Source organism: Mytilus edulis, chromosome 11 (assembly GCF_963676685.1).
Source record: "Mytilus edulis chromosome 11, xbMytEdul2.2, whole genome shotgun sequence".
NCBI lineage: Eukaryota > Metazoa > Mollusca > Bivalvia > Mytilida > Mytilidae > Mytilus > Mytilus edulis.
In genome coordinates, this window is record NC_092354.1 from 50794176 (window position 1) to 50803741 (window position 9566).

General features: G+C 31.8%; 1 protein-coding gene across 1 annotated transcript; it reads right to left on the bottom strand.

The window, feature by feature from the left end:
- Positions 1-4166: 4166 nt before the first annotated feature.
- Positions 4167-7618, bottom strand: LOC139495775 (C-type mannose receptor 2-like). The gene is made up of 3 exons (XM_071284154.1): positions 7448-7618; positions 6426-6599; positions 4167-4661 (listed from the first exon to the last, which is right to left on the bottom strand). Exons 1-3 carry the CDS (start codon positions 7611-7613, stop codon positions 4426-4428), a joined length of 576 nt encoding a protein of 191 aa, XP_071140255.1. The 5' UTR covers positions 7614-7618; the 3' UTR covers positions 4167-4425.
- Between the last annotated feature and the right edge of the window lie 1948 nt (positions 7619-9566).

Genomic DNA, 9566 nt, shown 5'->3' on the forward strand with positions numbered 1-9566 from the left:
TATACACCTTCTTCGAATACGTCAATCTGCCTTTGTCCTAACCATATGCTTTAAAAGAGAATAGTTCAGTTCTTAACTTTTCTGATGTTTTATTTATTGGTTTTAATGTATGAACACTACTATATCCCCCCAACATATAACTCATATCTTATTTCATTCATTGCAGGTTTGACCAATCACTATGCCGACAATAAACAGAAAAAGAGATCAAACAGTTTGAATAAACCTCTAACAAAAGTTAATAATTATGAAGCATTGTTTTTCTCTGTCAAATCCCACTCCATTCACATCTCTGCCAGGTGAACCGCGGAATGATGGGGAAGAATGTAAGTGTCAAGGTCAAGGGAGGCGGGGGTCAAAAATTAGCCACGGGAGCAGAATCACTAAAGGCTGTAAAAAAAATAAAATATGTGACTGATTTTTGTCTTGGAATGGAAACGAGGGAATATGATGAGGGAAGAGGGATTAATTGGTAAAGTGGGTGAGATAAGGGGGGGGGGTAGCACTACGCAACCATAGTCAATCATGCCAAGTTTGATGTATTGTTCAAAATAATGAAATGATCAGAACATCGGCAAACATGGTCATTTATCCATATTTTGAAGTGTGGCTGTTCCACAATCATCAGCATGATTTTATTGGTTGTCGTTTGTAGTTTTGTGTTATTTTTTGCTTTTCGTTTATAATGATATGGTACATACATCAATAACATGCTGTGGTTTGGTCGTTTGCATTTTTCTTACCGTATCTTTTTATAGCTTTCAATTTGGTATGCGTTTTTTTTCATTGTTAAATGTCGTTGGTGTTGTGTTTATTTTATATTATCTGCCTTATTTAGTCTCTAGTGAACATTTACAACATTGGTTATCTAAGAAATAATTGATGCAAGCTCTACTTTATTGTAGTTTTAACATGGGTAGGCATTATATTCCTGAATATTTTTGCCCGAGCGATAGTGAGGGCTAATACAACACAAATATAATGCCTACCAATGTTAAAACTACAATAAAGTATAGCTTGCGTCAATTATTTCGATTCTGTCTAGTACAATTAAGGTAATTTCTATGGCCGACGTGTATAAATGTAGATCGTTTGTGTAGGCTCTTCTATTTACCTCCCTTGTTGTTTGTAAACAAGCAAACGACTGGCACTGTGATTTTCTTGAGGGAGGGGTTTGAACAGCCAACATGACGGTTGCCGTATCTGGGTCAAACATGTCAATTTCGAAATGTAAAACATTACAGTCATACTAAATGAATTAGTATGTTTATATATATATTCAATCTTGCATTAATTTGTAGGATCCTTTACAATAGATAATTCTGCTGATCTGTAACAATACCATCTTCATGCCTCCTGGCCACCGAAAGCTTTATTATATGTGAAGCCAGGGTGATCAAGTGGCCTACCGCGCCGGATACAGTGCAGGCGATGTGGTGTCCCGATATCTCAGTAGAATGAGTTCGAATCCCGGTGAGGGAAGAACAGATCTAACATCGTTGGATTGATGTTTAGACGAGGGATTTTAAAGATATATCGGTACACAAAATGGATGTTAGCGTCAATTTGATGCAATTGTATATTCTTGTTTGTCAAGTTATCTTAATTTGTCAGAGGTCTCAATTATTGAAACGTTACCGTTAAAATATGTAAAAAAAAATATCATGATTTGTCAATGGCGAGTGATTTGAAAAATCGTCATGGAAAAATGAACTCTATTTCTTGTGAAATTTTTGTGGACTTTTGTTTGCATTTTCGTCCCTTTTGTTAACATTGTGGAGTCCAACTTCTGGATTATTTAACACCCTTTTGCGTCGTTTCCTCGTTTAAAAAAATAAAAGTAACCTAAGTTGCATTCTACATATAACTACATTACATCTTAAACTTAATCAAGCAACTTTATTTAAATATCCTTAAAACAAAAATAAAAAAGAAAATGTGGTATAATTGCCAATGAGACAACTGTCCACAAGGGACAAACATGACACAGACAAAAACAACTATAGGTTATCATACGGCCTTCAACAATAAGCAAAGCCCATGCCGTATAGTCAGTCAGGTTGTCTTTTTACAAGTACACGGATGTTTGTGAACCTAATGTTAATTTAATGCAATAAAACACTTTTATTCTTTTTTTTTTATATTTCTTCAGAAATAAAGTAGTTATATGTTATCAACTAAAACTATATTACACTTTTTTTAATTAAAATGCAATTTGCTTGTAAAGTTATTTGAATGCACACGAATATCAATAAGATCTTAATCAAACGCATAACATGTCATGCATTACGGAATATATAATCAACTGATAAAAAAATCGCCAACGCGAAATTTACTACAATTATAGTAGAAAAAACCGTCACTGATGAGTCTTTTGTAGACGAAACGCGTGTTTGGCGTATATACTAAATTTGGTCCGGGTATCTATGATGAGTTAATATACTTCATTTAGCAAGATTTAAACGTTATTGTTATAAAATCATACAGTTGCGGATACACATGTATAATCGTATAAAAATGTTCGACTCCTATTATATACCACCCGCATTTGATATGTTGAATGCGGAATTCTTAGGCGCTAGCAACAAATATTGATTGGAAATTAGGATAAGAATTACCTTTTTCGTAGCCGCGACTTACTTATCTGTGGCCTACAAATAACTTATCCGTGGCCACGAGTTACTTAGTCGCGGCCACGACTTACTTATCCGTGGCCACGAATAATTAATTAGTGGCAACGATTTAATTATTTGTGACCACACATTACTTATTCGTGGCCTCGATTTTCTAAGTAGTGGGCACTATTTACTTTTTCATGTTATTCGCGGCCACGACTTTCCTATGCATGGCCACGAATTACTAAGTCGTGGCCACGATTTACTTATTCGTGGTCACGGCCTACTTATTCGTGGCCATGACTTACTTATTCGTGTTCACGACTTATTAATTCGTGGCCATGACTTACTTATAACTGATTCGTGGCCACGAGTAAGTGGATCGTGGCCACGAGTTATTCGTTTTAAAAATATGAGGATGCCATACACGTAGGACTGTCTGTAATGTATAAGTATCAGACAGTTGTTATAAACTAAATCTCGACTTAGTTATGTTTACAACATTAATTCGTTGAAATTTAGAGGACAATATCAAGGGCTATGTGTGTTGTATTAGTATCAGAAATTAGAAAATGCTAAATATCGTTTGTATACGAAATCGAGTCTGACTTAAAATGTGTTAATCAATGCTTTTGATAATGAGTTATTTTGAATGATTGTTATGAATGTTGAATGCTCAAAAAAAAATATGAATTATTGTTTTTTGATATAGTGTTATATAAAACAAATACATGGACATTAGTTATGTACACAATTTAGATAGATAAATGTATACGCTGCAGGTTCATTGTTCGTCCCTTTTTTCATCGAGTCACCATAAAACAACTTCCCTGTTCCTTTGGTCCCTTGCTAAGTACTTCAGGTTCACATCTCAACAAAAAAGAAGAAGAAAAACTTTTAAAAGGTAAAATACGACGTCAAAACTCCAGTATTTGATTCAAAGCAATGAATCTTCCAGACTTTAGGGAAATAATCAATAATTGTAAACTTGAAAATCAAAGATCTGCTCCTACATCAAATTACAAAAACATATATTCTTTAATATACAACATCAATAGTCTAACCAATTATGAATGATACAAGACAACAGAATTATAAATTTCAACCTTTCATCTTAAAGACAGAAATATAATGTATAAAGTGACTATGAAGTATTTTTATGTTCAACTACATGGCTTATCACATGAAAAAGAAGATATTGGATACACATCAAAAGAGACAGCAACCAAACGTAAGCAAAAGTATTTTTCAAAGTATAGGTATCTAAATAAAAGTCAAACTCTAAACACACAGAGTTCAGATGGCAAAAACAATAAATGTACGTTTCGTTTGCTGTGATTTATACAAAAATCATGTATATCTCAAGACGAAAACAAATTAATGTGATTCAAAAATTAATCCTTTTTGCATCACAACTGTGACACAAAGACAACAAACGGTTTACAGAAATAAAAACAAATCTCAAGATACCAGGCTTAACCTATGATACACATTCCGCTACATAAGACATGTGAACAAAGGCAATCAAATCAAAGCAGTTGAAAAGTAATTATTAAATATGAAAGAACATATATATCAGAAAATGACAAAATTGTTTTGCAAATTGAAATCAAAGTTGTCATTTCATAAATTTATCATTATATTTTTCCACTTAATATCGTTGAAACGTCTTTGGAATTTTTTTTTTTATATTTTTTATAGAACTCTTTATGACTAGTCGTAGTGCTAGTAAACTAGTACAATCAAACAAAAATATTCTTAAAACTTTAATTGTTGTGGCCGGAAAATATTTGTGAAAAAAACACTTAGTCTACTTTTGTAACATACGAATTTCACAAAGGAAATGTTCTCGCTTACGAATATTACAGTTTTCATCTTGGAGTGGTGTAGATGATGATAGAGCTATTATGCCACATGTATTTTCGTCTTCCTTAGAGTAATCGCTATCGTAATCATTTAGTTGTACTTTAATCTCGAAAACGTTGTTGAAACTTTCGCCGGTCATCCATCTTTTATCTTTAAGACCTATCCATGCACGACCAACACCTGCAAACAAATCTATGTGAATTACACTACACCAGATGCTCCAGAGAACCTATATCAATCATTAACAATTTTGAGTATTTTTTAATAAGAATGCAAAACAAATATCTCATATAAGCTGTCAATGATGATTTGGCCATTATAAGTTATATTGTTTGCTACTGACCTCTTCAGATCCATAGAGGGTTAGTAAAATCCGTAGGGGTCAGAAGGGAAGAGTTTAACGAATTTATCGCTCGCACGACTTATCTGATGCGTTTTGTAGAAAAGAAAATAATAATAAAAAAAAAACATCAATAGATGATGTCATCATTAACCACCTATATTATTTACTTACTCCCTACGGATTCATAGGAGGTCACCACGTGATGGCGGTGAAATAATTTGATGTATTTGTAGGTTTTTAGGTTTTTGTTCCATAAAATTAGGTAAATATTATCATTCATATACTAAAGTATCGAAGCAGCCAACAGACGATTTATTCCATTTTAATTATTTTCGGAGTTTATCGTGTTCTTTCTATAACAGATTGTCTCTTTGAAATTAAGTTGCTGCCTACGACAAGGGAATGGGTATCAACTATCAGCCCGGTATATATGACTAGTTTCTAAAGTGGTCAAAACTATAACGTTTTCATCTTTCAAATTTAGCAAACATTCTATCTATGTACACAGTTACAGCTTTGCAAACGACTGATTTTTTTTAAATTGGTATCACTGTCATTAAGGGTTTTTTCTCGACTGGAACAGGCTAGTGGTTCGTTTGTCGACTGCCAATCTGGACCATGTTTACCTACATTTTCTGCAAGTCTTAATTGATATTCACAGTCCTTTTTCGTCGACCGTAAACAAATAAATACTATTGTAAACAAATAACCTAAACTCATGTAAGAAGTCGTCAAGATTTAAAAAAATTTCTTGTAGACGATTTCACTATCTATGATTATTCTTAATCTAGCAAAATGTCAAACATATACTTATATCTTAAAAAAAAAAGGTGTGAGAAATCGTCATTTAAAAGTTATTACTCTTATTTTACACAGTAGTTCGATCTTAGGTATGTTACTGCGAGATCTTCTCTATGAACCACAGTTTTCAATAATTTTATGTAACCCTTTTTGAAACCTTAGTGACATGTTGGTTATCAAAAGGGGCCATTTCAATACTTCACAGTTCAAAAATGATTTTGTCCACATTTGTTCCTATTAAAAAAAGTGGTTCAGAAGAATATATTTGAAAAAACAAAACATAATACGACGACGACAGACACCAAATTAGGATAAAACTCACTATTTTCAAATACCAAAATATATGACAAACGCAATGATTTTAATTTTCCTATAGTCAACTTTCCATTCCTCTGTAGCTACTTCCAGCAACACCAGCATATGAATTATATGTGTCTTATTTGTGACGTTATTCTAGAGCTAGTTCAAAGTACGATGATTTTGTTGAACGAGGAATACTGCTTTCTCAAAACGTTTATTGGGTGAAAGTTTGATTGAAAGTTTTGAGATATTTGCAGGTAGAAAAAAATAAGGCGAATACACGTGGAATATCTAAACATTTCATAATGAAATATTTTTTTAGTTTGTACCTCACGGGTTTAATTGAATTCGGGAATTTGTGGTAATCAGTTAGTTAAAGTTTTCCCATTAAAAAAGGTTTGTGTTCAAAGCTGTGAAAAGGTTATGGTTCACGAGATCATATTTTGTCTGTGCAGTGCTTTTGTTGTGTCCCAGTATTTTATTTTATAACCAAAACTTACTTCTAAAGTACTCAATTACAGAATCCCATTTTGCCTTTGTAACTATGCTGACTAAGTCACCACCTTGTTGTTGACAAATTGTCCTAGCTTCTTTCCATGTTGATCCGTTAGTTGATATATGCTTTATACAAGATGCAGTCTCTTCTTCCAAGTGCAAACCATCTGGGCCACACTCTGTTTCAATATCAAGTTTAACATAAAAAAAACTATACGATTTGGTTTTTATTAAAGGAATGAATGTAATATTTTGTTCTGTTTATGAAGAAATTATAACATAACAAAAATGATTTTTTTATGTTCTTTCGATTAGACAGAACAACTATTACAACTATTGGATTATAGCTCTTCATCTTTTATATAAGCTTTGGATTTCAAATATTTTGGCTACGAGCATCACTGAAGAGACATGTATTGTCGAAATGCGCATCTGGTGCAAGAAAATTGGTACCGTTAATTTTATTACAGTGATCTCTAATTAAGTTAATCTAAATTCCATTTTAAACTGGAGTAAGCGATAAAAAAAACGTTGATGACGTCATGGTCACATTACTAAATTATGTCTATGAGCTATAAACAAAATGACGTCATCCAATCAAAAGACGCGTTGAATCCAAAATTATTCAACTATTTATAACATGTTTAAATTTAGCAGTTTTACTAAATTGAACCAACGTAAAATGTGTTCTTACAACCTCTAAATCATTTAACAAGGTTTGTGTAAAAAGTGCTATTAATCGTTTTTGTTCAACAGCAATAGCAAATCATTGGTAATTTACAACCTGAGAAAAGTACATTTTTTCTGTGATATCTTATTACTTTTTTTTGAATTTCACAAATTTAAAGGTTGTATAAGAATAATAAAAGTTTGTGATTTATATTGCTAAACGTATTCTTTGACAGGCTGCAAAGGATAGCTTTTTTTTTATTATTGTTGAACATCTTCTCCTTAGTCCTAGCTACTTCAAAATTTGAAAAATACGCAAAATGACCTACAATCAATTAATATGTGTATGTTAAGTTACCATTAACACACGTAAACAGTACTTTCCAATCACCAGTATTCTGACAAACAGCAAATGGTCTTCCTTCTATCTTAAAATTGTCATTACATGCATATTTATTGGCCATATTATATTGTCTTTGCAAACCAAAAGGTTCTACTGTTTCTGCGTTGGGGATAGATGGCATGTCTTTGCAATCTAAAATAGAAATGAGATATGTCACCTTTTTTTTTTCACAGTCCCTATTTTTGATGTCGTTATGTATAACTATGACGTCATTGGAAAACCAAAAAAACGGATAATATTAATATCATCAATGTTTTACGACCAGGGCTGAACAAATGAACTCTCAGTTGCTAAGAAAACAATACAAACTGGTCAGTAAAATATGAAACCAGTTATAAATGATTTGAAAAAACAATGTTGAATAAAAAGGACACTTTAGTGTTCCTTTCTATTGGAATACAAACACAGTATTTAAATGTATCAAATGATATAGAACATATTTTAACTAGACACTAATGATGTCAAGTTAACATATCACATTTCCGCCAGGTCTAAAATGTGTGAATTAGATCTAAAACGGTTGTCATTAAATCTACGGAGAAGCCAGTCTTACCAGAAACACTTTGATGAATATTTAAAGCCTTATAAAAAAAACTATTATCTCTTGAATTTGGTGTAAAATTGCCAAGTTCGGTAATTCAGAAAGAAGTCATGTTGTAAATGAACGTAATTGACTTTGCAGGTTTAATAATCTTACTTATAATTCTCTACAATTAATAGGCATTTCAGGAATTTAATAATTTACTAGTACGTCTGATTTCAATGATATTATAGTTTCAAATATGTCAAATGGTGTTGCAACACAAGATAAAACTTAACGCTTGAAATATCAATATTTTCTAGCAAAACAATTTGTTTTACATTCTCATAATTGGAAGCCTAATTTGTATAACACTATAAATTTTATACTTTAATCGATAATGTAATATTTTTCTAAAACTTTCAATCATATCAAATATATACATAAAATGTTGTCTGGAAATTGTAGCGCTTAACTTCAGTAACATCGTTTGGGTTAGTTGTATTATATCCTGTTCGTCTCAAACATGGCCTTATGAAATATTTGTTTTGAAAAATCTTCATTGATAAATATAGAAATTATCAAGAAGCTTATACTCCAGCTCCTACATGCAAAGTTGATCTTAATAGATTTGTCTGTTCTTTCAAAGTATCATTTGGAGATATGGCCTCTCGTGTATTTAAGTATTATTGCATTTTTGTTTGTGTTAAATATTCAGAAAATGTTCCACTGTGTACATTTTGGCCTGGAGTCGGTTTCACAAAACAAATAACGACTAATATTTATCGAAAGTATACTGAATTGTTCATGACTTACGATCAATCTTAGTCGTCACTTTTTTTTGTGACACCGACTCCTGGGCTTAACCTATTTAAAATCATTTTTTCACTTTCTAGCACAACATATATGTAGGTCGATTATAATGATGTTCCAGGAGGGGATTACCATTTAAGTGGTCGGTGTCTTCGTTTTTGAACAATTTATAAATGATCAAGACACAAAGGTTGGAATATTCAATGGATTTTTTAAAATTGGAAGGCTCATCACGTATTAATGCATTTATACATCCTTGGATTATTAATATTTTGTATTATAGAAATACTGACAGACAGGCATCCAGAAAAGCAGTATTTGCTAATTTTTTGTCAATGCAAATAAAACATTAAACATGTTCACAGTGGTGTGTTTTACGATATATGCTAATATGATATGGGTTTTAATGACTCACACATGAACTGAAGTAAATGATATCAAATATTTATTAATTATTCATTTGCATATAAATCCCATAATCATATTTTATTGTATTGTTTTGTTTAACATACAGCAAATACTATGTAGTATCAATACAATGAAAATATAATTATCATTTTCCAAAATTATGTCGGATTCTATTTGGATATATTTTAATATTGTCTGACAAAAACAAAGTAGAACTTTACTTTGAATGTCAACATTTACAGACACATACACAATCACAACGATATTATTACAAAATTGTAAAATAGATAGTTTCGTTTAGCTTCAATTTTCCCAGAACTGCTTTTAAAATGT

Bases quoted from the DNA above. Each gene is read 5' to 3' on its own strand.
- LOC139495775 (XM_071284154.1), bottom strand. From the start codon at position 7,613: ATGCCATCTATCCCCAACGCAGAAACAGTAGAACCTTTTGGTTTGCAA. The intron at 6,600-7,447 runs GTAACTTAACAT...ATATTGAAACAG, and splicing joins ACTGTTTACGTGTGTTAATG to AGTGTGGCCCAGATGGTTTG. The intron at 4,662-6,425 runs GTAAGTTTTGGT...ATTTGTTTGCAG, and splicing joins TGTAATTGAGTACTTTAGAA to GTGTTGGTCGTGCATGGATA.